Here is a 27,045-nt window from a genome sequence, read left to right as displayed (position 1 = left end):
AATTGAAAGGGGCAGAGGAAATTATTTGGATATATGCAAGTTCACTTAATGCAGATTGGCCATTTCTTAGTGAAGCCTTGCCACTTCTCTTAACCACTCCAATTGTAAATACAACAGAGGGGAAAGAGGCAGATGGGTTCACCCTTCAGTTTATACTCCCAAATAGAATAATGACACCAATATAATAATGATAGAATACAAAATTGGGAGTAGTAGTCCTTGGATAACTTCTCCAAAATAAATGGTGCAATCTTGTGCTATAAATTGTGATTATGCAGTTAATCTTCACTTGATTTAAATTGCTCAAAATAAAATTTAAAAGTTAATCTTATTCCAGATGGAAATTATTATTGAATTCCAGACAACAACCCTGCGTGCATATCATGTCATTGCTCTGGAATCTCTTTTTTAAATTCTTTTTTACATGCCACCCTTCCTCCTAAAGGAAACCAAACACTTAAAAACAATTCCAATGCAGACACAGACTGGGAAAAAGTGCTACTTAAAAGCCTTGTAGAAAGAGCAAGGTCTTCAGTAGGCTGCAAAAAGACAAGCAAAAGGAACACCTGTCTCATATTTAACAGAAGTTGCTGTTGCATTCGCCTCTTCAAGCTCCTCCTGGTTCTAGGAGGCAGTGGGGCAGGGGGTGATGAGGATTTGACCAGACCGACCCTTGCCTGAACAGCCTCTTCCTCCACTTCTCACACAACCTGCCTCTGACTGCTCAGACACATTTCCTTCCACCAGCCTTGGCTCCTACCTTGCGGGTAGCACAAAACCCCATATATCGCTGTCCCCCTCTCCTGGATCAGCCTCCGTCTCCCCTGGCTCCACCACACATTCATCAGATCCCTGCCAGTCCTTCCCAGATGTGCATCAGCCCCAGCAACTTTGGCCAATGTTCAGGGATGACAGAAGTTGTTGTTGAAAAAATATAGAAATACCACACTGGCAACTCCATGGGCTACATTCTCTTGTAAAGCTAATTTGTAGTTTGTGTGCTCCAGTTGTGGCTTCTTTGCACATCCAAACCCACCCTGGACAACCAGCCAGAATTTGAAAACATGGCTTATGAATCTTGTCTTATTTTAACCATGGTTTGTTGTTCTATCCAGACCTAGGATCTTCACTTAACCTTGGTTTGTTTTGGTGCCATGCCCCAGCTGCTCTCCAAGCTACAGAGGCAAGAGTAGCTAGAAAATGAAACCAGTCCTTTGACTAAGTGACTGTTGGTTTCACTTTGCCAGAAATAGTGCTCTTGCGCTTTCTCATCATTTTGACCGGCAACATGCTCCTTTTCCTGCACAACACTACCATGGTCATCACCCACCCCCCGTAAGCCAGTTCACCTTGCATTCCAGCTGCTTTATAAGGGGAGGAAAATGTAGACAGACCACTCTATTACTTTTCTAACATCTATGCAAGACTGCATACTGAAGGCACAACTTAACTTTTAGGTAGTTTCCCTTATTGTTACATCTACTTAAGATGGTGCAGGAAGCTCTTAGAAGGAAGGAAAATCCAATCCAATCCAATCCAATATTTCCACTCCCCCCTTCAGGATTGGTTTGTTTGTTGGCTTGGCTAGCTGTTGCCTAGAAATTCTAGTTCATGGCTGCAAGGTTCTTGGGTGAAACAACTGCAGTTTCTTTGCTTGCCTAAGGGACTAATTGTGACTTGCTCGACAAACCATGGCTGATTCATGGAAGCTGCTATTCAGAAGAAGATTTTGTTCTTTTCTATGTTTTTCCTGCCTTGTGTTCCTTTCCTTCCTCCTATATTTGGTTTGCCTTCTTTCATTTCAATATATTTTTTGATTATAATCATAAATCTGTATTTCTGTACTGTCTCCTGCATGTGATCCAGACGTAGATTCTTTGCATAATAATTGGTCCCCATTATCTTCCTATGTCTGGGGATGTTTGTAACTTTTGCCTGTTCTCTGGAGTCTCCTTTAGCCTACATCTATTGAGATTTCTGTACCATTGATAGATCTTTCTATTGCAGGAAGTGCTATAGATCTGTTTTGAGCTGTCTGGAAAATTATTTCATTTGCCATCATATTGGTATATAAGAATATCTTGGATAGTACATCCACAATTTAGGTATACACTCACAAAACTTCCATTTTGTGCTTTCTTTGACTTAAAGTTAAAAACAAGACAGATGATTACACTAAAAATGTTAATTAGCTACAGCAGTATAAAATTATGCGCAGCATACAAGCTGAAAGCTTCCAAATTATAGCTTCCTCATAAAGTGTAAGAGCCACACTGTGTATTTATAAATTAAGAATTCCATAACTGTTGTACAAGTTGCCATTAAGCATTTTTAAAATGTCATGAGTTATAATGCTTTAGATTTTAAGTTACTATTTTGGGTTTAAGCGCATCAGTATTGCCTTCTGTAATGCTCTAAACAGCTCCTTCGTAGTGCCTTCTAGATTATACAGTCTATCCCAATCCCCAGCAAAAATACTAAAATGACTTAGCTCTGTGATTAGTTCCAGTGATGTAACATAATGTGCACATGTATGTTTTTCCTGCTAGGACAAATGGTAACTGTGGGGATGACGGGAAGCAGTTGAGAAAGGGGTAAAAGTCGGCATCATGCCAAGTTCCTAGCTTCTCTTGTCTGTCTGTAAAATGGGGGGAACCACAACCCTACATCAAAGAGGTGTTCAATAATATAAGAATAACGTAAATTATTCCATACATCAAAGGTGCCATAAATATTTATTTATTTAACAAAATCTTGATTGTAAAATGAACCCGTAATGGTTTACAAAAAAGGGGGGTGGGGGCATATCATGAACTTGTCCTCCAACTCTGGCCATGCTTGCTAAGGCTGATGGGAGTTGTAGTTCAGCAACATCTGGTAGGCCAAAGATTCCCCACACCTGCTATAAAGACTCTATTGTCTGTATGTCTGGTTCTGAGGCTGTCTGTTTTTCAAGTGATCCTGCTGTCACTTCCTTTTCCACCTGGAGTTCAAAACATATGCTTTGCTTTGTAGAGTGGCCAGATTCAAATGTTTCCATGGGGGATTGAAATTCCCATTCTCTCTCCCAAATCTCGTCCTTTGTCCTTTTCCTCTGAACAACAGTGCTGCATGCTTTCTTTATGCAGGCCTCTTAACCTGCTGTGATATCATAGAGCAGGTAAGCCACAGCTGTGCTTTTCGTGCATGGCTATTGTGGGGGCATTGATGCTCCACAGAATTGTGAGTGGATAGTGCTAAGGTTTCATGGGATGCTCTGGGCGTGTCTATCACTATTTCTATATTTTCATTTTTATTGCTATGCTGTTGATTCTGCTGGTTGTTAAAAATGGCTATGTTGTAGCAGTGGTAACTGGTAGTGAAGCTGTACAACAGATCAGGGTCATAGGGTCTTCCGGAGATCATTTAATATACAGTACCCCCATATTAAAAATGTGTGCCATAGGTATTGAGAAAATATTTTTTCCCCAGCTTAGATTTTCATACGAAGCCCAAAAACTTGTGTAAAACTAGTGTGGCCTTAGTTTCAGTGAGCATAGCTGCATGTGCCATTGATTCCTAGGGATCTATATTCTCTGTGGCCCATTTAAAAGTGAAATGCTTTCAAGCAGCAAAACTTGAATCATGAATCTAGTTATACTGACATCTTAAAAGACATAAAAAGATGTAGTCTCCCTGATAGTGGAAACCAACACGGACTGACTGGGTTGAGAACTGAATACTATCAAGTTCAAACAGTGCCTTCTTAAAATAAAATAAAAAATGAGGCGTCTTGTGTGTTTTGCCCAGTAACTGCCAATGCTGGATCAAAGTGGCTTAGAAACATGACAAGGCTTAAAAAGGAGTTTCCATTTTAATGGTGGGAACTACTACATTGAATTTCAGAATGTTGTGAGCATGCTGTTGACTTTAGGGATCGCAGTCTTAACTTCTTGAGGAGTTGAACCCCATTTCAGTTTCAGAAGTCACAGTTAAAATGTAAATTGAAGGAACAGCTATGCATATTAACTAACCAACTTTAATTTGAGTTATTCACACAGAGTAATGAATACCTTGTCCTTAATTTGTACCCTTAATAAATTGATGAAATATAATCTCTTGCTTTTATTAGTTTCTGTTTATTGGTTTGGGTCTTCATTTAATTATCCAACTTGTCTAAGAAGATCGCTACTTCACCAGCTTTCAACATTGATGCTGCAAGTTTTGTTTGAAGAAACAACAAAGGAACAACAAACCGAATGAATACCAAAGTACATAATGGAGAAATGACAGAATACTAAAGCACAAGAGATCAAACAAATGAGCATTCAAGCACCCATACTGCAATCTTTGAAAGTGTTTTTTTTACTTAATCCAAACAGTTTCAAAGATTGCGTGATTCACTGAATTTAAAATTCACTTTGAATGTTTTGGCCTTAGAGGATAGAAAAGAGTGAATGAGCAAGCTGATATATGGAATATCTAAAAAAGAACTCATTGCTTTTGCAGAAAACAGAAAAGGCGTGCTTAGCTTTGCAGCCTAGATTTGCACACATTTGAATAAAGAAACTTCTAATGTAACAGCTCTACTAAGCAGTAGTTTTCCTCCATTGCTGTCTTTTGTGTAAGAAGCAAGAAGTATGGCTTCACTATTGCGGGTGAAATCCAGTGTTGTCATCCTGCTTGTAGGTTTTGATCAACAGCTTTTGATCCAGTGGAGTTATCTGCTAACAGAAGAGGAGGGGAGGCAATTTTATGCCATTCCCCTTTATCCCTCCACCACCTTGTACATTGTTTCAAAGGGTTTCCCATCCCCCTAGACACAGAGTTTGGACCACGGAGCTGGAGTACAAAGTGGAATTGGACAAAACCATTTCCCTTTTACCTATATTTGTCAATGCTTACACTGGGAACAAAAGCTATTATTTGAAGTGCCGCTAGAGCATGAATTTTCGTTGAATAGGAGAGGGAGTTGAATTGCTTCTTTATACCAAATTACAATTTAATCTGCCCTGTTTATAGGATTTCACCCGCAATGGTGAAGCCGTACTTCTTGCTTCTTACACAAAAGAGTTCCTATCAGAGCATGTTGGTCATATCCCTTAAACATCAGGCCCGTTAGATTCATGATAATTTATTTAATAGGACCTTGCCAGTTTCTATGTCCTGAAGTCCCTGCTACTCATAACTAAGATAAGATTGCTCAACTCTTTTTCTGGTAGGACTCTTGACACGTACGTAGTCTTAACAAGTACCTATATGAGTATCAAAAATCCAGTAGATGAAGCATCTATCATCATTGCATCACCATGTTAGGAAAAAAATGACACCTGTTGAGTTATAGCATGTTGCATAGTTTTTAAAGGCGCATAAATTTGTCAGAGGAAGTGTTCGTAAGCCTGATCTCTCATCCTTCTTAACTGATAGAGAATAGACAGGACTGGCAAATGTGGGATCTTTCAGAAGCATGTTCCTTAATGAAATTAGCCCTAAAACTGGAATACAATTACAGTGTAATGTTTGGGGAAGAGTAAGAGCAGAATCTTTAGCAATAAATAATTGAAAGCAAAGGCCACAAACTAATTAGCTCATTACAATGTAAGAAAGAATTATGCATCTTTCTGGATCTCCTACTGCTCACATATGTTGCTTTGGTAACAGCAAGTTAATAAGAGGAGCTCTCATTTTCTTCTTATTAGATCAGTTCTAAAATAACGTAATCATTGCAACAGCACTCTCATGATCCAGACAAGTATAAGACTATATTGCTTATTATTATTATTATTATTATTTATTAGCTTAAAAGCTACAGTCCTATTTCACTTTGCTGGAAGTAAATCCCATTGAACTCAATGTAATTTAGTTCTGATTAGATATGAATAGGATTGTGCTGTGTTGCCCACCTTCCTGGCATGGTACATACAGAGGTCCACAAACTTACATGGGGATTACGTTTCAGGGATTGCGCCTAAAGCCAAAACCACATGTAGTCAAAACACATTGGGTTCAATGGTGGGTGGGATTGCCAATATCATTTCCCCCCAAACCCCACCCATTTCCATCCCCTTTTTTATTTATTGCCACATGCGTAAAGCTGAATGCGCACAAGCTAAATGTATGTAAGTAACAGACTTATTGTACTTCAGTGCAGCTTATTAATCATGGCTATATTCCCCCACCCTAAAAAAATGCTCCAAATAAAGCATAAATTAAGATATGCTTTTGTGTGTGTGTGTGTGTGTGTGTGTGTGTGTTAAATTCCCTCTGATAATTTTTTCTGGATTATATGCTTTGCATGTCTGATATTCCAAAACAAATGCTGCCAGATGTAGCAGAAGCTAGACCTTTCATCTACGCCTTTCTAAGACAGATCAGGAGAGTGACATAGTGCAGATTGTGTACTTTGATGCTGCACCCCATCTTCTATGCACGTGGTATTTCATATCAACAATACTGGCCTTACCTGTCAGGCTTTGGGGGATCAGATCCCTCCCATGGTGGCAGCCCAGAATCAGAGAAACAATTAAAGTTCTTACGAAGCAATTTATTCAATAATTCACAGATAACGACAAAGGAATGCAGCCTTCCCTAATAATGGCATTGTTCCAACCCCTCTACGTCTCCCCTATTCGACGTCACTCCTGTGGTGGTTAATCTGAGCTTTCTGCCTCTCAGCTCTCTATTCTAATACCCTCAATGGCCGCCTGGTCATGGGAGGGGGGGGGGCAGGAATGTTTTTCCAGGACACTGAGTCTGCCAGCTGTCGCTCCCCTGGTGCAGTGGCCGAGGAAGCCTGTCCAGCACCCAGTGCAGGGTGAATCGCCGGGCTGCGCACACGCAGTGCCCATACTGATGGCGCATGCGAGCTCTCAGTCGCCCTACAGCTGGGGGGCGAGGCAGCGGGGGGACAGTGCAGAGCCCCGCAGTGAGTGCTGCCCGCCGTTTTGTCACCCCCCCTCAGGGTGTCACCCAGGTCGGACTGCACCCCCGCACCCCCTTCCTACGCCCCTGCCCTTCTTCTTCTTCTTCTTCTTGCTGTTCCTCTTCCAATATTTCCCAGCTTCTGCTCTCTGCAGCCTCTGAACTATGCCCTTCTGCAAACCACTGTTCTAAATCTATACTGCCCTCCTATCCTCAGGAAGGTTCAGGAGAAGAGGGGAGGTCCCCACCATTTCTCCTAAGTCCCAGCCCCTGACATTACCAAAGCTAAAACACCACAATGGACAAAATTTTGATGTGTGCCTTCAATATACCTTTGCAGAAATATATGGTGAGTCTGCTCCCACAAAGGAGTGGTGCAGATAGGCAGGGCTTATCTGTCCTTAGGCCAGCTGGACAGCCACCAAGGGCTCAGACCTCACAGGGGTGCAGTACTGACCTTTGAGGGGCACAGCTTTTATGCAGATTAATTTTTGTTATATGTTACACTTTTCTGATAAGTACTTTTTCTCTCTCTGCCTGAATCTTCCAACATTCAGCTTGATTAAGTCCATGAGTTCTATAGAGTTGTGAGAGAGAAGGAAGCAGCTTTTCTCTTTCACTTTCTCCCATGCTTTACATAATTTTATAAACTCTGCACTTCTTGCCTTTTGTAAACTAAAAAAAAGTCACAAATGCTGTTTATAAATGGACTGGGTGGATGATAAAATACAAATTTGGTAGGTAAAGGGGGTAATTAAACCTGATAGGTAGTTAGAAGGTCCATAAAGAACCACAGGTGGTCCACTGAAAGAAGGCTTACTAGATGATGGTCCAAACAGGGGTAAGAACATGATTGGTCAGAAGTTCTAGATGGGGGAGATAAAAGCTCTGTTTGCTGTAGATCAGTCGTTGGTTGGGGAAGCATAGAAAAAAGAATAAGCCTGGTTATCTGAGAGAATCCTGCTGGAAGAAAACCTGGAGCTGGTAGCAAAGCAGAGCAACAACACATGCAGCATCCATTAGGCAACAGAGTCCAGTGCTAGAGGGCTTCAAGTAGCAGGGTGACTGACCATAGAGTGAATTCAAGGCAGTAGTCCTTGAAATATCTGAACTGTACTAGAAGTTAAAACAGCAGGAGGAGCTGGAAGCAGAGGAAAACTGCTGTACAGCATCTGTTTCTGGTTGTGAGTGAGTGGTGGGGGGTGAATGAAGGGCAGGGAAATTAGCTGGAAGGAAAAGCTATTGAGAGCTTATTTGGCTAGAGAAGACTCTTAAAAATTACTAACTGTAATTGAGCACATCAGCTCTGGTTAGTTTAGAACCGTAAACTTTACCACTTGATTTTGTAATGCAAATAATTTGCTAAATAAACATACCAGTTTTTATGTTTCTGGAATGACAAAGTAAATTGCAACATTCTTCCTTTCCTTTTAATTTTTTCATAGTATTATATAGTATTTGTTATGCTGTCTCTCTCCCTTCTTCATATGTCATTTCCTTGTCTTTCCTTTCCTTTCCCCCTCTTTTGTAGTTCACTTCTTTCTTTCTTTTTCATGAGAACCAAGAATGTTTGATGTATAATGGCTTTTGCTACATATTGTCAAAGCATAATATTATTATTTTTAATAATAATACTAATAAAGGAACATAGGTGGGATTAACTGTATTGTAACATCACAAAGCCTCACTGAACTCAAATAAGTTTACTGCTTAGATGTCTACTTCTAAATAGGCATCAACTGATATTTTTTTTTGTAAAAACGACACATTTCCAGTATAAATCTTGAAATTTAAAAGTTGGAAAGTTTGGGCTTTATAGTAATGTTTTCATAAATTGATGGTGGTGTTCCACTTGCAGTCTGTTTTTATCCTTTTATGAACTACCCAAGTCAGTAGTGTAGCACTTGCTAATACAACAATAGTTTCCAAGATAAAATGCTGATTAGATTCACTTCTGCTTTGATTATGAGAAAACAAAATTTTGAAATGAAGAACAGTTCTGTGGAATTAATTAGAAATGGAGAACAGTATAACACATAAATCTGGTGCTAATTTCAGGAGGTTATTTTTAATACTGGCATGCTCATCACTACCAGCAGCATGTGGGGGAGGGACATTGCTCCTCTTCTCCCCCTCAACAAGCAAACTAATGTATAAATGTATTTTGCAGGGAACAAGTTATTCTTTAAAAGGAGATGCTATTATAATTGGTTTGTGCAGTAACCTGTTTCCAGGAAATTAGATTACACATAATTATCCCGGGAGGTGAAGCAACTCTTTATCCCCATTAGTATACTAATATAATACGCATTCTAATATCATCTCACAGTAGGGCTAATTTTGTTCCCTTTGAGACATAAGACACCTGGTATTGCTTTTGCCTGCTGAAATGCCCCGAGGAGATGCTGCTTACGTTGGTGACAGGAGCGGAATTCGTGTCACTTTCTCTCTGCTGTTGTTACGAGCAATTATAATTACCTATTGGTTTATGCTGTTGTTGTGCATTTTGGGAAATAGCATATTATGATTTTCTTAAGTGTTTTATGAGATTAGCAAAATGAGTAGTGAAACTTGAACTTCTGTTATGTTCTTTAAACTGGAAGTGGGGTTGTTTTCTGGACTCAGGTGAAGTAATGGGCTGTGCTTCAGTGTCACAAACCTGATCACCTGACCACCTCTTTTACATGATACTGCAAATTCTGATTACAATATTTCTCTGGAATTGCCTACAGCAACCAGATCTAAATATTCCAAAGCATTATGAGGATAAAACCACTTGCATCCCCTGAGACCTTGACTCCACTGTTATAGCAGATGAATCTAGAGAGGTATCCTGAGCACTCTTTAGTCCTGTTATTTTGGATGAGTTTCTCGCAAGTTTTCCTGCCTAGCTTCTTCTTCCTTGCTATGTCATTTCATTGAGGTCTGAACCAACAAGAGGAGAAAATGAGATAGAAAAACTGGGAAGAGTGTTTTGCTGGGTGGGATCAGCACCTGGCAAGGCTTAAAAAAAAAACAATGTAAAGAAAAGAAAGCAGGACTTGTCTTGCAGTGTAAAGGTAAAGGGACCCTTGACCGCTAGGTCCAGTCGCTGACGACTCTGGGGTTGCAGCGCTCATCTTGGTTTACTGGCCGAGGGAGGCAGCGTACAGCTTCCAGGTAATGTGGCCAGCATGACTAAGCCGCTTCTGGCGAACCAGAGCAGCGCACAGAAACGCCGTTTTACCTTCCTGCCGGAGTGGTACCTATTTATCTACTTGCACTGCATGCTTTTGAACTGCTAGGTTGGCAGGAGCAGGGACCTTCTGATTGGCAAGCCCTAGGCTCTGTGGTTTAACCCACAGTGCTACCCACATCCTGTCTTGCAATATAGTGAACCACTGAACCAGCCCTCCCAAACTGAATAAATCTCTTTCTGTCCCAAAGCCATGAAAGACCCTCCACCAGTCCACCTCTAATTTTAGCACACACACTCCATCTTGAAATTTCATCACAGTTGATTGATAAACAACTGATATAAAGCTTTTTACCAAAAAGGGTCACATTGGTCTCTCCCCTGTTATATAATTCATTAGATCAACTCAGATGAATGTTGCTTGAAGAATTAAAGACTTCTAACAAAATGTAAAGTTGTGTTTGTGTGATTCAGATTAAATCACTTCAAAGGAGACAGTGCCACAGTGGGACAAGATTAAACTGCTTACATTAATACATTTTGGAACAGTCTTCTGAAATCTCTGCACTACAGTTACAGAATAAAGGACTGTTTTACATATATAGTGATAAGGACCAGCTGCTTTATAAAGGTTTTTTTTCATCTTCTACATTGCTTGAAGTGCAAAAAGAAATACATTTCAGAGAGCATGTTATTTGCATAAGCATAAAATCAGTAACTAATAGTGTCTTTGTAGCATATACTATTGAGTTCAAGCAATCTCTGGTTCTATCAAATTTAAATTTAGATTTATAGATACTGTAATATGAAGATACATAAACTAATGGCTGAAATATCAGAATGCTATAATTAAAATTGGCTAAATATTAAAAACTTCTGCTTCTTTATGACAATAGTCATGCCCATTTTTGTATACCTATGTTTCTTTATTCCTGTTTGTTGTTTTGTTTTTGCTTACCAAGCTTTCTGTTGTCTCCTGTTTTAGTTTATGTGTAGACCTCTTCCTGTCTGGGCTTAATTTTGGCCCTCTAGACTGCCTTTGTCCACAAGACTTAAAAATATGTTCATGTATACTAAGCTAATCATGCCCAGCCTGGCTCCACCCTCTCTGCTGCCACTTACACACTGGAATTTTTCCTATCTCTCCTCTTTCCTGCAGCTCCTGCAAAAACTGCTCCAGAGGGTTGGAGGACATATTGACAGCTCACAGGGCTAGGAAGGAGATGTCCTGTTGTGCAAGTGGAACTGGATGCATGCAGCATTGGATACAACCCAATTAAATACAGTTAATAACACAATTAAAAGTAACAGGAACAGCATCAACAGAAACCACAATGACAGGAAAATAATTAAAATAAGCCAAATGCCTGGCAAAATAGGAAAAAGTGCCAGCTGGAATTTCACAACCGTGGCTGTACATAACAGCTAAACAGGTTTCTGAATACAAAGAAAGACATAATACATGGATATATTCATTGGAGAGAAGATGGTCCTTCAAACAGTCTAGTCCTTATCTTTTCAATATATCATATTATCCCTCCTTTCCTGATTAGTGAAAGATTCAGGGAATTTTGGGAAAGAGTTTTATGCCTTTGGAGGGTTTGAAATATTGTGACAAATATATACACAGTCACACATGTGCTTATGTGTTCATTATAATATTAATTCCCCAGTCTACAGTTATGTTTTTCCCAGGGTGGCTTACAAATATCAATAAAATACAATCCAGAAAAAATGCAACATTAAAACTGCATACTAACTTTTTATTGAAAAAAGTAGCATAACACCATTCTGGAGGGAGTACAACAATTAAAAGGCCTAGAAGGTTTTCCATCTGTTTCATGGAGTTACACATGCCCCAACCACACACAGTGTTTTATTTATGAATGTAAGTAGTTACATTCTTACATATGAATATACATTCATACATACATACATATGAAGATGCACATGCAAGAGTGGTTTTTGCTAGCCTTCTTACTTTTACGTAGAGAATACAGTTTGCATAAATGCTCTTTTTAAAAGGTCAAAATGTGTGCAAACAAATAAATTATGTTTTCCCACTAACCCACATGCTTGGGACAATGTAATTTCTTATGTGCTTAAGTGCAAAACCAGATGAGACTGTGAGTCATCTGTGATTAGTGCTACAAGTGCTTGTTTGGAAATAGGGTTGGCTTTTGTTCCAAGGAGGAAATGGCAGAAGAATAGTTATTGCCTTGGTAGATTTATTTATGCTCTGTTCTCTCAATTCATGTTGTTGTATCTCATGACTCAAGGTAGGTAACATAAATAAACACAGATACAATGTATATTATCTTTTAGTTTTATAATGACACCTACTGAGTTGTAATATTTTTCTTCCTTTTATAAATGTAGTTATTGCTCTTAAATAATATAAAGTTCTAAACTGTTCTGCTTAATGAATCCTATCCTGAGTTTCAGGTAGGGGTTTTCTGCCCAAGAGTCAATCAATAATGGGTGATAACCAGTGTTTGCTTTGCATAGAGTCATTGAAATCAGCGGGCAGGTTCGGTACATATATATCAGATATCACCCAGTGAATCTTGAATCCTAAACAGCATTATCAGAAGGAAGAAGAGGGTATATCCTTTTCCTTCTTAAACTCAGATCATTCTTTCTAAACTCTGTTAAAGCACTTTATTCTTAAAGAAGATGTGGGTGATTTGGGGATAATTTGTAGGATATGATTGAAATGGTGATCGTTACCGCATGTTATAAAACTTTTTTCTAAAGTCATCAGCTATATTCTCCTAGGTGTGAAACCTAAATACCTTTGACATACATGCCTTTTAAATTCCTTGGACAGCACATTTTATCACTGAGTGAGTGAATGCTGAGGCTCAGTAAGATAGAATTTCCTAATTAGGCAGGAGATGATATTTGAGCAATATGAGATCATTTTTTAATGTCTTCCAGGTTTTCAGGTTTTTAGAAATTATCACTTGCGTGCCAAGGCCCCGTGACCCACGGTTCCCTAGTAATTAATGAACACACAGACACAAGTATTTAGGTGTATGTGATCAAATAAGCCACAACTTTATTGCTTACAGATGTGAGTGGTTTGGCTTAGGCTTTAGGTGAAGCCAACCTATGTATCGACTCCCGCCCATCTGCAGAGAGTCCATCTAAGGGTAAACCACCAATAGGAGGAGCCTTATGACTTACATTAAATAGGGGCACCCCAAGGGGCCCCATTGCGGTTGTGGCATGGCCCCAGATCCCTTTAACAGGATGAGGAGGGGCAGGCAGAGGCTACAACCTTGCCATCCAAACAAAGGCTTACCCAATGCCTAACCTCTCAAAGTTGTGACTATTGCTACAAGGTAGGCGAATACCAAATGACTGGTGCCAATTTGCCAAGTAGAAAAATTCCTACCTGGTCCCAACAATATGGCGGCCGACATTTGTCCATAGCATGGTTGTGTCATAGCCCTCACGGCTTCGCTGTGGTGAAATTTCCCATGGCCACATGCTTTGGTGACACTGGCCAGCAGGGCCACACAGGATGTGGACCCACCCAGTGCCAGTGACATGGCCAGAGTCAGCACAAGAGGGGCATCAACTCCCCGCCCCCATGCTGCATCACTGCAGGGACCTGGATGCCTGGCCGCAACACCACCCATCACAAAAGGTGAGTGGACTTAGATACAGAAACCCTAGTGTCATCTATTCTATGTAAAATTGCACAAATGATACCATACTAATTTAAACAGAAAAGCAGGTTTCCTTATAGCTCAGGTAGTGTCAAAATAAGATTGTTATTTGCTTAAATAAATATTGTATATAGATAAGACAGGACCAAGAACTGCAGCAGGCTTCCTAACTAATTATGGCTTATGGTTGATTGAAGAGTGCAACCAGCATGTCCATGCTGATCTATTTTCAGCTTGCACCATTTAAATCTGAAAATCTGCCAAATTTTCTCAGTGTCCAAGCTGCATCTGTTGAAAACAGGCCACTTTCAGTACCTGCTTAGTTATATCAATTAGATAAGGCACCTCTTCTGCATTGTGCCAATTCAGGGTGCAGGGTTTTGTTTTTGTTTTTTGTTTTCTTCTAAATATGGAGTAGCATTCAGGGTAACATCCCTCTCCAACTTACGTTTTGAAATGGTATAGACCAGAGACAGGTTTGGTTCCTTATCTTCTATTTGTGAGAAGTTACACAAGGGAAGAATGAGCAAGATGGATATGATAGCAGGTTATAATTTATACATGGTGTAGAGCAGTCTTCGCCAACCTGTGCCTTGCAGATGTTTCTCTAGATGTTTTGAATTACAACTCTGCTGCCTGAAGCTGATGAGAGTTCAAGTCCCAAACATCTGGAACCCAAAACACCCCTTTCACATGCCCTTGTGGAAAGGGTTGCCAGATCTAAAAGACCCACCTTTGATGCATGGCAGATATAATTTCCAGGTAAAGGAAATGATTTCCTGGAACAGCTAGAGGGCTTTCAATGCAAGAACAAATAAACAAGGGTGGTTTGCACATTACACTAAACCATTGTTAACATTAACCATAGTTAAAGCTGAGGCACCTGGAAGATGATAACATAAACCTTTGTTTCTAACACCACAAAATAATTAAAAGCACAAATGAGAGCAGCCAAGTCTTGAAAGCAGCTTGAATTTTTTGTTGCTCTTCACTTGTGGCTCTGTAGCTTTTGGGTGGTGACAGCTCCCTTAAGCATAGTTAAGAAGGACGTCCAGGTTCACAATAACAATAAGCTCTGGTAAACATTAACTAAAGTTCATAAAAACAACTACACACCTTGGTTAACAAGCGTTCTTTAACCATAGTTAATAAATCATAGTTAAGCTGCTGGGTTCACAAATATTGCTAAACTATGGTTTTGCTTTTTGTGCAAACCACATCACTGTTTTCTCCCATTCCCTACATAAGGGGACAATACAGTGGTACTTCTGGTTACGAACTTAATTCATTCCAGAAGTCTGTTCTTAACCTTAAACCATTCTTAACCTGAGGTACCACTTTAGCTAATGGGGCCTTGTGCTGCCACCGCACGATTTCTGTTCTCATCCTGAGGTAAAGTTCTTAACCCGAGGTACTACTTCCGGGTTTGCAAAGTGTGTAACCCGAGGTGTTTGTAACCCGAGGTGTCTGTAACCTGAGGTACCACTGTACCCTCCAAACATGCAGAATGTTTAAAGTCTTCTATCATCACCTGTTGAACAAATTTCACATCTGTCCTTTAGATAAAATTGCTATTAGCTGCTCTTTCCAGATTGCTTAAGGGGCTGCCACCCAGTACTGTTTCAACAGCCCTGTCTTAAAGGATATTATTTAATCTGAGCCATGTGCAGAATCGTCTGCATATATACTCAGAAGTAACTTACCTTTTTGACCTTGGAACAACACGTAAGGCATCCAAATATCTGTTGTAACATTAGCTGCAGAACTAAATAAATTATGTACTCAGGAAAGGTTTAGGATAGTTAATCTTGCATGAAAGGTTCTATATCCTGATTCTAATCTTTGGGATTCCCCCCCTTGTGCTAATAAAATGTCTAGATGGTCTAGTTCTGCAACAAAAGGGGTAAGGATAAATAAGAGTTTTCACAAAAAAATAAACCGGGATATTAATTACATTTTTATCCTTTGTCTTTATCCTCAGGGCAGCATACCTTGTTACCCTGTTAACAGATCTGCTTGTGTGCCATTTCACAATCACAACTGGGATATGGAGGTCTGACAGGGATTGGCTGTTTTAAGATAATCATTCTGCCTGTCAAAGTAGTGGTCCTGAAGGGACGGCTGACCCCAAACATGGGCCTTCTGTATCTTGTATTCCCTTGGGTTCATTTAAGCCCTCCTTGTTAAAAATAGAAAGAGGGTAAAACAACAACAACTTCCCTCTTGGGAGATGCCAGCTAGTACCTCTTGAAAAAGGATGCCTTACTGATCTGAAATAGAAATGTAATAAACCTGCTCAAGAATCAGGGGTATAGGAACCAATGAGATCTAATCAAAGCATTGCAGGAGTTGGAGTGTATGAAAAAGAGCAGTGTGAAGCAGCCTTCTGGTGGGGTTTCAAAAAGCTGAACAACTTGGGGGTACGAATGACTGTCCATGCTGAAATTTTTAAATTTCAGTCCATGTTTAGAATTCTCAAGGGAAGCATAGTAATAGTAGTAGTAGTAGTAATAATAATAATAATAATAATAATAATAATAATAATGAATGATTTGTTTTAATCAAAGCAGGATAAATTTTCCGGAAGGAATCCATCTACTCACAAGGGCTGATTAATGGCTGGATTTAAGGTATCTTTTGAATAATATGTAGCACTGGACTCTGAGAATTTAATTAAGCAAATTCATTCAATTCCTGTTTTTGTCCGGTCACCTACTGCTGTCAGCAACGGCTTCACCATGTTGGGGAGGCTTGCTGTCTGTTTACCACATTAGTACTCTCCTTTCTCCCAGCATAGCCAAAATGCACACACCATCTTGGGGCATGTGCAGAATTCCTGTAGAAGTGAGCTAATTGGTCCCGCTCTCCCTTTGTTCTCAGGAGATGCACTCTGATGAGAAATAAAGTTAGACTAAGGTTACTCAGCTTTGCGGCTGAGTGGTGATTTGAACTCAAGTCTTTCCAGTCTAGATCAGGTTATTGCAATATGCCACCTGCTGGCAGTAGTGCACCCACCAGTACCTCGTATGGCTCTGATCAGGAGTGTACCAAGGGTGGGGCAAGTTGGCCCCCACTGAGGCCAAGGGGCGTGTGTGTAAAAATCATGTAGCTAGGAGTCTGCTTGTCTGTCTGCACATTCCACTAGCTCCTCTTCCACTGCTCTGGATGATCACAAAGCTCTTGTCAAAGGCCAGGAATCATTTTCACCTGCTGAACAGCAGCCTGAATGGGAAGAAGGCAGAGTTACTCCACCTGCAGCTGATCAGCCTTCACAGAGGAGAAGGCACTGATGAGAACCAGCTGGCTCTGGCCTTATTAAACAGAGCTCTCAGCAGCAGTCAGATGCTGGTAACAGCACCTGCAGTTCTTGCCCCTGCCTTGCTGTTTCTTGCTGGGTTCTTAACTCTGGCCTGGACCCTTGGCTCTGTGATCATCTGGATTCCCTGATGTCTGGACTAGACCCTTGACTCTGCAGTCATTTGGATTTCCTGACCTCTGGACTGTTGGACTTCATATGTGAATTCTGCTCTCAGGCAAGTGTTCCTTGGAGACTTGTAGTCCCTGCTTGCTCAGCAAAGGGACTTGGGTGGGGCTACAACAGTCCATGTTTGTCAACAGCTACTTTGGGTTTCAAACCATAGGTTCAGTCTTTTTGGAGCCCTTCAATTTCTCTTTGGTCTGCCCTTTGGTTGTGGATCAGAGACTTCAGACTCGTACTCTAGTCCCAAAGCGGTCTCTGTAGCTGCAGACAGGACTTTAAGATACAACTCTAGGAACACATCTACTTTCTGAGTGGCGCACAGGGAATTCTCTCATCATTTTTCCTCTTGCTGCCCTGGACCAATCCACTTCATCCCCTGCCCCATATTCCAAATCAAAGTCCTGCCACAAGTCTTTTGTCTGGGGGCACCTTCTTCAGAATCAGCTGACCCAGTCCACCCAAACTGGTGGCCAGGAATTCCTCTCTCTGCTTACTCCCAGTGTCTCTCAAACACTTCATGGCCCCAAGCAAAGTCAGGTAACCGTTTCAGTAACTTGCCCCCAAAACTCAGAGTGGGGAGGTATTGAGAGGCACTTCTCCCCATGACAAGAGCATTCAAATCAATTAGAGTTGTTGTTTGGGATGGCTGCCTATTTTGAAGATAGTACTATTCCTTCTGTATATATATTTTAACCTTCTCTGTGTTTGAAAGATTAAGAGTTGAAAAGTGAGGAAAATAGCCTAGCCAGCAGTTTGTCTTTCAGTGACATTGGCTAATGTTTCACATTCGACTGAGGAACCCAGGTAGTTAATTCATACAAGCAAGGATACATGATAATCAGCTCATAGCATGAAAATGGGTGTGTGTGAAGTATTCTTCAGGTCATGAGAGTAGTACAGAATATTGGTCACCTGGGATTAGTCTTTCTCCTAAGTCAGGTGCTTGCAATTCAAGGACTCTTCTTATAAACATATGCAAATTGCTTTATGATAGAAATTGTGTGTCAAAATTTTTCTCGTTAAGTAGAGGGCCAACAATCAGTAAGCAGCATAAAACACTTCAAATCCTGGTTTAAATATTTAAACACTTGTTTTGCAGATAAGCAATGCACTCTGTACGGTTTGTCTTGCACAATGATGTATTTTAGATTCAACTAAAAGTATTGGGACTGGACTCCGTCACTACCAAAAAAACAAGGATGTTTTATTTATGTGTTGTACCAGTTTATACTTTGACCTTACCTAAATTATGGACCTCATATCTAGATGGTGAAGTAAGGCCACTTGGAATTCCCCAATTGAAGTTGCAGGGACTTGCTTATGAAAAACCTTCCTTGAGGATCAGGCTAAGAGTTGGAGCCACCACAAGAAGCCCCAATAGTGCAACCATTGTTTTCCCCCATCTCCTTACCCAAAACATGCTTTGTGCTTCCCCAAATTGGCTGGGGTGGGTGCTTGAGATAGGCCTCAGAACAGTGCATGGGGGAAGGAGAGAGAAGATTGTTCTGTCAGACAGGCAGAAATGCTCGCACTGATGGAACTGATCATAATAACACAACGTTTAATTCCTCCCACATTGTTTGATGTACCTGTTAGCTGAAGTCTTAGGAGTTTTCCTATAATATGCAGAATCACGTGTGGGACTGTGGGATTATGAGACACTTCTCTGGGTCAAAGCCCGATAATTGAGAGTATGAAGCCATTTCCACATTTGTAAGTTTTTCCAAAAAATGTTTTTTTGGGGGGCAGAATCTGAACTTTCTATTTAATCCTCAACTGCCATCCCACCCAAACAATCAGTGTTGCCATAATCATAGCTATATTTGAGTGTTCTTATCACACATGATTGACAACATGTGAGGGAGGGCTGAATCTGCAGTCCCACATCCCTGGCTCCATACGCTTTTGGTGAAAATCTGAAGGAGGAAAGCCAGGAAGGCATGAAGAGCCTTACTGCAACCTCTAAGTGTGGGTGGCAGGGGGCAGGGCTGCTGGAGATGGGAGAGTGGAGCTGGAAGGTGTGGCCCTGCCCTCTCCTTCATGTGATACTGATGTTGGATGTGTATTCAGACGTTCCTATTGAAAAGGCCTTTTCTGTGATTGTGCTCTGACTGTGGCAATACTTTCCCCAGGGAGGCTCACCTTGTACCTACCTTGATGTCACTTTTCCACCAGGAAAATAACTTTTCTGGGGTGGGTGGGTGTTAATTTAGTGTTTCCCCCCTGCTGGTGATTTCATGGTGTTCATTTCCTAGGTTTTCTTCTTTTAACATGTTGCTTTTAAAATGCTGCTCTATTTGTTTTTCAGTCTTTGTTACATTTTGATATTTTCCTGTAAGAAATGTTTGAAAAGGCAGGGCAGAAATGTTTGCCCTTCCCGACATTTTGTACCAATAAGGAGAAACATAAACATCCCACTATAGTTCCAGAACTGGCTTTCACATTGTGTGAAAGCTCATGTATAATGTGGAAACTTCAAAAGGCAAGGACTCAGTATAATTAAAATACCTTATTTGCTATAATATTTTACAGATAATAAAAGGTATGTCTTTGCATGCAAACTAGCATATGATCTGTTGAGGCTCAAAGGGGATAAGACTATGCCATCACACTCCATGTATAGCCTGTTCCTTCCATATCTAAATTCCATCTAAAGTGTAGATGGTATTTTTAAAAACTTCTTTTAGATCTGCCATTTATGTATATGCCACATGAAGTTTGAAGTTCACCATCATTGCTCACAGAATGAAATGGCAGATGGTGGAGTCTAAATTTTTCAGGATAAATGGATTTTAGTTATTGAACCTCTTACAGGTGATTATTGTGGTAGGCCGGTAATTACCTGTGACCGACTATATAACTAGTATCCATTACATAAGTAAACTATAAAGGGATTTTCTCTATTCTTATAAATAACTATGTAATGTTCGTTTCTAGGGGGGTAACTGTGTTAGCTTGTTATCAACACATTGTAGTTGAGAATATTTTTTAACAGCATCTGCAAGGAAAAGGATTATTAGAGGAGAAAATAGGCCCTTTAATGAATTAGAAGGGAAAAGAGCTTAATGAGATTATAATAGCTGAGGTTTTCAAGTTGTTATTTTAAATTGATCTTTAATTAGAGGGGGGAAATAGTATGGACAATTTGAACATAATTAAGATCTTGTGACTTTAGTTTCTATTTAAAAGCACGCTGAAGCAAACCATAGAAAAACTGGCTAGGAATGACCCAACCATGTATAGGTCTCTCAGCACCTTCTAGTGTTGCAGTTTAGTGTGCTGCTAACATTTTTGTCCATTGTTTTCTCACTAAACAATGGATAAATTGAGCAGGTCAGAGGGTTGAAAGAGGCAAGTACAGCAGCTGTCAGAAAAGAATACCTGAAGCAGTCTTTACAACCACTGAAATAAGTGTTGAAAGCTGAACCCTCCCCCATTTCAAATAAAAATAGCATTTTTACTACGCTCACACTCTGAAACTGGATAAAGGGAATGCTGTTCAGATTTCTTAAAAAGCAGAACATGATGTAAATAGAACTGAAGGCATTCTTAATGAGGTGAGAAGTGCAATGAATCTCTGTAATTTATTATGTCACATCAATAATAAACCGGTCCTTTTCTTAACCAAGCGCAATTCAAAGTTCTGTCTTTAAAGTGCTTGCCATTAAAGCCCTGCACAGCATGAGACCAGGATACTTGCCTGCCTCCACACCAGCTTGTCCATGCAGTGTGAATTGTGACCATCATCTGAGGTCCTCCTCTGTGTGGAGAAATTGAGGCAGGTGATGTCTGAGAAGAGGGTTTTATATCTTGCCTCAGTTGGTAGTATTCTGTGTATGCAATGTCCTTCCTTGGGAGGCTGACAGGGACCCAGCACCTATGTTCTATATTTTTTAGTGTCAAGCCTTTATTTTCCATGACTTTATATGTTTTACTGTGTTTTTATTGCTGCCAGTTTTTACCCAAAGTTTATACTTTCTCATTTTGTTATTATCTTGTAATACCTGTTTGTTTGTTTTACTGTGCAAGCTCTTATACAAGTATTTGAGGAACAGTACTGCCTAGGATATGGAACGTGGGTGGCGCTGTGGGTTAAACCACTGAGCCTAGGACTTGCCGATCAGAAGGTTGGCAGTTTGAATCCCCGCGACGGGGTCAGCTCCTATTGCTTGGTTCCTGCTCCTGCCCACCTAGCAATTCGAAAGCACGTCAAAGTGCAAGTAGATAAATAGGTACCGCTCCGGGGGAAAGGTAAATGGCGTTTCCGTGCGCTGCTCTGGTTCGCCAGAAGCGGCTTAGTCATGCTGGCCACATGACCCGGAAGCTGTACGCCGGCTCCCTCGGCCAATAAAGCGAGATGATCGTTGCAACCCCAGAGTCGGTCACGACTGGACCTAATGGTCAGGGGTCCCTTTACCTTTACCTTACTGCCTAGGATTTGGCATAATTTCACCCCTAGACCTTGCAGGAGCATCATGCTGTCTTTCTGTGTGTACAAATATCAGAGCCCTGTGTGGGAGAATATCAGGATCCATGGGGACAGCTATCTTACTCTTCTTTCTCTGGGAATGCTCTCTGGCCTAGGCTCTTATCAGCTGTGTGTAAAATATTTATACAATTGTTCTTAGGAGCATTCAGGCTCTCACTTGCACACACTCTCTCTCTTATACCGTGATGTGAAAAGCAGTCAATTTAACAACTTCACAAAAAGGGGCGAAAATAGTCTAGGTTTCACAGTACTGTATATGAGCTTCTAATCATTGTAATGTGGGTCTGCTTTATAGAGATTTAAATATGTATGCATGTACTGTATTTGGAAAAATCTCCCCTTTGCTTTGGTAGTAACATATGAGACATACTGAAATATATAAAGGAAGCTTAGGTTAAGTCCTTAAACCTTTAACTTTGACAGGATGTCCATTAAGATATTTTCTTCAGAGTAGTTTCTGTTCTCTACACTATGTGTTTAACCTCGTTTGGTTTTAAAAGGGGGTTCTTTTATTCCCATGACTTGCCCATGCTTCATACTTGCAGACTGTTCATCATATACCATTTTTCCCTGCAACAGTTGTTAATATAAACCTTTGGGGGTTTTCCTCCTTCTTCTTGGCAATCGGCATCTATGCTCTTTTCAAGAGATTTCCTAGCTACACCTTATGATCCTCCTTTTGTCCTTTTCTCTAGCTCTCCAATTAATCATTGCCTAAGTGACTTCCACCTTTCCCCTCCCTGGAATTAATGCATAACTTTCCAGTACCACCAAACATGCACTGCGTCTGCATTTGTGGCATAATACAGTTTGATACTTTTTTTTGTATCTTTCAGGATATATCACACCATTTATATATCATTTTATAAACATTTTCTTTCTTGCATCATTGGGAAACGTATTTTCACAATTATTGTAATTCCAAGATATTTTACTTTTAGATATTTTCCCCAAAGCCTGTTAATAGTGTATTCCAGGTTAATACACCATCTAATTGTGCAAAGCAATAAACAAAAGACAGGCATCTGCTTAGTTCTCTCCAAATACGTTTCACCTTTCTTTGAGGAAGTTTCTGTAAAATTCTTGTTTCTGCTGTTTTAAATTAACTAATGACAAGTTTCAATAACAAATATTTAACATTTGTTAATGAAAACCAATTATTTTGGACTCCTACAAGTCAAAGAATTAGGACTTCTGTCAAGCTGTCTGAAATAAAAGCTGCACTTGTATTTTATTCTAGATCACTCATTTCCTAGTAATTCTCTGAACTTAGAAGTTGTTGAATAAATACATGCTGTATGGCATTAGCTAAACTGCTACAGAGAACAGGGATCAAAGGGGTAATTTTCTCTTGAAGTAAATATAGTGGGAATTAGTGACAGATGAGTTCTAAAAATAGAATAGTGTGTTTTTGTGTGTGGAGGTGGAGACTAGTTATGTCCTGACATAATATTGAATTTTATAGGAATCTATAAACTTGCTTTCTGTACTATCATGCTGTTGCTACAGAGATTTCATCATATTGTTAATTGGGTGGAGATAACAAAGATGAAATAATTTGGTGATAACCCAATGTTAGTCATACTCAGGAGCAGACTCTGTATGACTTACTGGGATGTCCCCCATTACTAATACCACACACCTGGATTATAGCGAAAATAGAACCAGTGAAAAATGAGGAGACATCAGCAAGATTGGGAGAACCCAAAAGGTTGCAGAGTTGGTAAACCACAAAGATCAGCCCAATGAGGATGCTAAGCAGCATGTAATATAGAACAAGAGTTGTAAAACAAAAAAATGAATGTGAGACAATGAACAAAAGTGGGAAGTCCTGCTTGGAAGCAATGCCTGGCTGGTACCCTGAATAGGAAAACTCCTTTTAGGAGGGGAGATACACTGCACACACATTCTTTAAAAAGTTAAGGTAAACTGGTCAGCACACACTTAAAACAAGAGTGATGGTTACAGACCCACTGATTTCTTGAGTGTGTGGCAGATTGGTTGCTTCTCCTACTCCCCTCACCAAACCCTGTGGCTTTCTCCCCTTCCCCTCATGTACTGCCAGTGGCATTAGTGGCAGACTGAGAAAACAGGTTTGGGTACACTCAGCCTGGATATAGACTGCAACTGTTTGGTGCAGATCCTTTTGTCCAATACAGTGGTACTTCGGGTTACAGACGCTTCAGGTTACAGACTCCACTAACCCAGAAATAGTACTTCAGGTTAAGAACTTTGCTTCAGGATGAGAACAGAAATCGTGCTCTGGCGGCGCGACAGCAGTGAGAGTCCCCATTAGCTAAAGTGGTACCTCAGGTTAAGAACAGTTTCAGGCTAAGAACGGACCTCCGGAACGAATTAAGTTCTTAACCCAAGGTACCACTGTACTCTTTCAGTTTATTTGATATGCCTTCCCTGTGTCAAATTTCCCTCTTGTTTACCAAGCTCACCATATTGCTATTCCTCAAGATTGGAAAGGGCCTAGGGTGACAGTGACAGACCACACTCTTTGCACACAGAAGGTGCTAGATTCAATCGTTGGCATCTCCGGGTGTGCCTGGGAAAAGCTGCTTTCTGAAACCTGGGAAGGCTGTGGACATTTCTGAGCTAGATGGACCAATGGTCTGACTGTTAGAAGGCAGCTTCCTATGTTCCTTTTATATTCTCAAGGAAAGTAGCCATTTGTAGGCCTTCAATCCAATCTGGCAAGATAAAAACATGACCACTGATAGCAGTAGCAAGACCAGCAACTGAAAAAAGCATACAATGTAGGCCATTATTATTGTTTTTGCATTTTAAAAAACAAACTAGGGAATACAGCTGTCTTCCCCTTTTCATGAAACCATTGTCCCTGGATAGCTTGTCTTCCTTTTCAGCCCTCTTTGCTAATACAACTGTAACAGATTGCACTAAGTTGATAAGTACTGGTGTTGGGCATGAGCTACATGTCTGTGTATGAGAGCTTTAGAGGTCTAGCAGTCCTCTGCTCTTTCTCTTTATAGAACATATTCTTCCTTTGCCCTTCAATGATACTGAATAACTACCCTGAGAGACAATGTGTGTGTGTGGGGGGGAGGGGACCACACACATCTCCCAGGACCCTGATCCAATTATATCTGCATTTATTTATTTAGATTATCTTTGACCTACAGGCTCATTGTTCACATCACCCCAGTTAGCCATTGCAACTGGTTCAAATGGCTGGCATTTTAACTTTTTGTAATGTACTCTTGAGTTGTGCTTTCCTTAAGGCTGGTTTGGAAACTGCAGGTAGTTTTTTGAAAAACTTTCTTATAAATAAAATAGAGTATTGTTAGCACATAGGAGCTCAGATCCCTCCCCCACTACCATTCTAGTCCTGGGCATTCTTGTCCATCTTTGCTAATGTGTTTCATAACCCGCAAAATTCCTTCATTCTGTTGCTGTTAGGAATCTTGCCAAGAAAGGGGAATAAGTCGTTCAATATATGTGTGGGAAAATGCTTTGTGTTTCATTTCCTTTTGTTTAATGCCATTTGTGTGTCTTATTAAGGAATCAGACAGCATCAACTTTTGACTTAAAAGTGTCTCAAATCGTTTCTTGTTGAGATATTTAAATTACATGGCATTAATAAAAGAGAGCTGCCTTTTGTAGATGAAACAAATGTTAATTTTAATACATCAGACTATAATTTGTATTAATTTTCTTTAAATTTTACATCTCCCTTGAGTTATTAAAAATATTGGTTTGAACCCAAGTGTAGTTTCCAGGGACAAATCAAGGGACAAAATGCTTGTGTCACTCATCACATTCCAGCACAGCTGTAGCCAGGAACAGCCATATACAAGATTGTATATGAGCCTATATGAACATATGATATTGACTGTATGGATTTATTGGCCTGGTGTTCTTAGACTCAGTTGGCCACAGTAATTTCAAATAATCTTGTGTATGTGAATATTAGCTCAAGTAAGATCATATTAATTTCTGTGGGAGTTCAACACAGTTTAAAATTACAGAATTGCAGTGTTCCCCCATTGCATCAGAATATGCACATTATCTAGGTATGCAAGAAAGTACAACTAGTTATTATGCTTGTTTTTTATTGTAATTTGTCAAAAGGGGCCAACTCTCAAACCCAATGACATATTGCTGTGTGTTATAATGATCCCTGAGCGCTGCTGTCTTGATTTTCATCTGTGATCAGACCCTGACTGAGCAGTATGACAACAGAAGTATGCAAGGGATGCAAAAATTTTATATTCACAGGTTGAGTAGGCAGCATATTTTCCAAAGCATAATGACTCCTTAAGCCTCTAGAGGTGCCTGATATTTTGCATGAATTTGTTAAGGGGGGCCAATCAGTCTAGTTGGCAGCCTTCAGCTTTGGAACAGCATTTCCAATTGTTTCCAAAAATTTGGCAGAGGACAAAACATTTTACCTAGAATGAATGTCAAGATTACTGGGCTGTGTAAAAACTTGGTGAGTTGTCATTATAGGCAGGAACCCAGAGGACAACTAAGTGGAATTCCTTTAAGAGAAACTGCTAGCCACCCAACAAACCAACCCTGAAATTTTGGGAAGCTTCAGAAATCTTGTACAGTGGTACCTCAGGTGAAGTACTTAATTCGTTCCGGAGGTCAGTTCTTAACCTGAAACTGTTCTTAACCTGAAGCACCACTTTAGCTAATGGGGCCTCCTGCTGCCAGAGCCCGATTTCTGTTCTTATCCTGAAGCAAAGTTCTTAACCTGAAGCACTATTTCTGGCTTAGTGGAGTGTGTAACCTGAAGCGTATGTAACCCGAGGTACCACTGTTGTGCCTTATGAGGGTGGTGCAGTGGTGATGAGGGTTGAACTGGTCTGATAAAAGCCACATTGCCACTATCTCCAAAAGCCTATGTTTTGAATTACAGCCATTTTCTTCCTCATTGTCATACCATAATATTCATATTGGTCATCATTTTTCTCCTGATACGTATTTCATTGAGTTAATGGCTGCTTTGGCAAGTATCACTTAATGTGAATGTGTACTTCTGCAATGAAGGATTTTCTATGAGACATTGTGCATTTTCTATGTAATATACCAGTTCATAGAATCCTTTTGTTCAAGGGTCTCTTGAAGTCTTTTAGAAGACTTATACATTTCAGAATGCTTGGTGTGAATGACAGATAGCATAGTACACAGTGCATATCTGAACCTGGAATGTCTGAAAGGTCTGGATCTGATTTTAATCAAAAGTTTTGTGTTATTTGTCATCAGCGTTGCTTTTATTATTCAACATAAATTGTGGCTACATGCTTGAATTCTACTAAAAAATATGGAGTGTACGTTTTGGTGATAATTA

General features: G+C 40.1%; 1 protein-coding gene across 9 annotated transcripts in view; it reads left to right on the top strand.

Annotated features, from left to right (window-relative positions):
• Window positions 1-27,045, top strand: part of MARCHF1 (membrane associated ring-CH-type finger 1) — a 116,168-nt gene that overhangs the window by 12,471 nt on the left and 76,652 nt on the right. The window contains exon 2 of one of the 9 annotated variants that reach the window (XM_083457375.1): window positions 11,235-11,508. The exons of 4 other annotated variants lie outside the window; for them this stretch is intronic. Coding sequence is in view for 2 of the 5 variants with exons in the window: in XM_083457373.1 (XP_083313499.1) it covers window positions 12,330-12,354 (25 nt within the window). In the remaining 3 variants the exon portion in view is untranslated. 4 more of the 9 variants (XM_083457376.1, XM_083457373.1, XM_083457379.1 and 1 more) reach the window with 4 other exon arrangements.

The sequence above is a fragment of the Podarcis tiliguerta genome (genome assembly GCF_965153285.1).
Source record: "Podarcis tiliguerta genome assembly, chromosome: 9".
NCBI classification, from domain to species: domain Eukaryota; kingdom Metazoa; phylum Chordata; class Lepidosauria; order Squamata; family Lacertidae; genus Podarcis; species Podarcis tiliguerta.
Note: the sequence above shows the minus strand (reverse complement) of the source record. Positions and strands in the feature narration are given on the sequence as shown.